Source organism: Ooceraea biroi, chromosome 12 (assembly GCF_003672135.1).
Source record: "Ooceraea biroi isolate clonal line C1 chromosome 12, Obir_v5.4, whole genome shotgun sequence".
Classification (NCBI taxonomy): domain Eukaryota; kingdom Metazoa; phylum Arthropoda; class Insecta; order Hymenoptera; family Formicidae; genus Ooceraea; species Ooceraea biroi.
The window spans coordinates 13,337,773-13,339,435 of NC_039517.1; the positions used below are offsets into that span (position 1 = coordinate 13,337,773).

The 1,663-nt window shown below is 56.0% G+C and overlaps 1 protein-coding gene across 1 annotated transcript; it reads left to right on the forward strand.

Moving 5' to 3' along the window:
- Positions 1-282: 282 nt before the first annotated feature.
- On the forward strand, positions 283-1,065 carry LOC105286055. The gene has a single exon (XM_011350695.2). It carries the CDS (start codon positions 283-285, stop codon positions 1,063-1,065), a length of 783 nt encoding a protein of 260 aa, XP_011348997.2.
- Positions 1,066-1,663: the final 598 nt, after the last annotated feature.

Consider the following 1,663-nt stretch of genomic DNA (forward strand, 5'->3'; position numbering starts at 1 on the left):
CTCGACCTCACATCGATCGCCGACGCTTCTTCCGACGGCTCGTGTACACATCATCTCGGACTACGGCGCCCGGGTCATAGCGCGAGTTCTCCTCGACAGCGGGTCCGAGCTCTCATTCGTACGAGAATCTCTCGCGCAACTCCTTAAGCTTCCCCGTAAAACCGCCGCTATTCCGATCCTCGGCTTCGGATCGCGGTCCGTCGGATCAACCCGCGGACTCGTCGCGCTTCGCGTTGAATCGCGCGTCAGCCGGAGTTTGGCTGTAAGATCGACGCCCACGTAATGCCCAGTCTCACGGGTCGCATTCCAGCCGCGCCGCTGTCGACCAGCACGTGGAGGCACACCCACAATCTCAAGCTCGCGGATCCATCGTGCGCCATCCCAGGCAAAATCGATGTCATCCTCGGCGCAAACGTGATCGGATCGCTACTGCAACCTGCCTCGGGTGTTCCGGCGCCTTTCACTGTCCAGGGTCTCGAAGGTCAACCAACCGCGCAGTACACTCGACTCGGCTGGATCCTCTTCGGAGCAACAGAAGCCTCGCCGCGTAACATCCGCTCCAACCACGCGTTCCACGGAGTTCCGGATCACGATCTAAACGAAATGCTTCAGAAATTCTGGGCTCAAGATGAAATCCCAGTCGGCAAGCGTCACATACTCAACGAAGAAGAAGAACAATGCGAAAAGCATTTCCGCGACACGCACTCTCGAACCGCCTCCGGGCGATATGTGGTCCGCTTGCTATTCCGTTCGCACAGACCAACCCTCGGCTCTTCCTACCTCACTGCTTCTCGCGCGCTCACGAACCTTCACCGTCGTCTTGCAACAAACGCGACGTTTTCGCGACTTTACACGGAGTTCCTTCACGAGTACGAAGCTCTCGACCACATGTCTTGCTTACCAGCAACCTCGTCCATGGAACCACCAGCGTATTGGTTGCCTCATCACGGAGTTCTTCGCGAGACCAGCGCCACGACTAGACTTCGAGTTGTGTTTAACGGATCAAGCCGAACCAGCACTGGCGCTTCATTAAACGATTGTTTGCTGGTCGGGCCGAAGTTGTAAAGCGAAATATTTGACGTTCTGCTTAGATGGCAATTACACGCCTACGCCTTCACAGCAGACATATCGAAAATGTACCGGCAAATTCTAGTACACCCGGAGGATCGCTCGTATCAACGGATTCTATGGAGTGTATCAAGACCAGCTGCGACATACGCGTTGAATACCGTCACGTACGGTCTCTCTTGCTCTCCCTTTCTCGCCCTCAGGGTTATTCGCCAGCTCGCACAAGACGAGCGAGTGCAATACGAAATCGCCGCGGACGTGCTGCTCCGCGACCTGTACGTCGATGATGTTCTGTCGGGAGCCGACACAATTTCTCTCGCGCGGGAGAAGGCTCGTCAGGTAGACCGGATTCTCATGGCGGGCGGCTTCCCGCTTCATAAATGGTCATCCAACGAACCCGCCGTGATTGACGATATTTCAACTGATCGACACACGCCCGATGAATCGCGAGACGTAGGGTCGGACTCGTTCTCACGAGCGCTCGGATTGTCGTGGCTACCTTCAAGCGACTCCTTCATAATGCGACTGCAATTTACCTCGACATCCACTAGACTAACGAAACGCGGCATCCTTTCGCGCATCGCGCAAATCTACG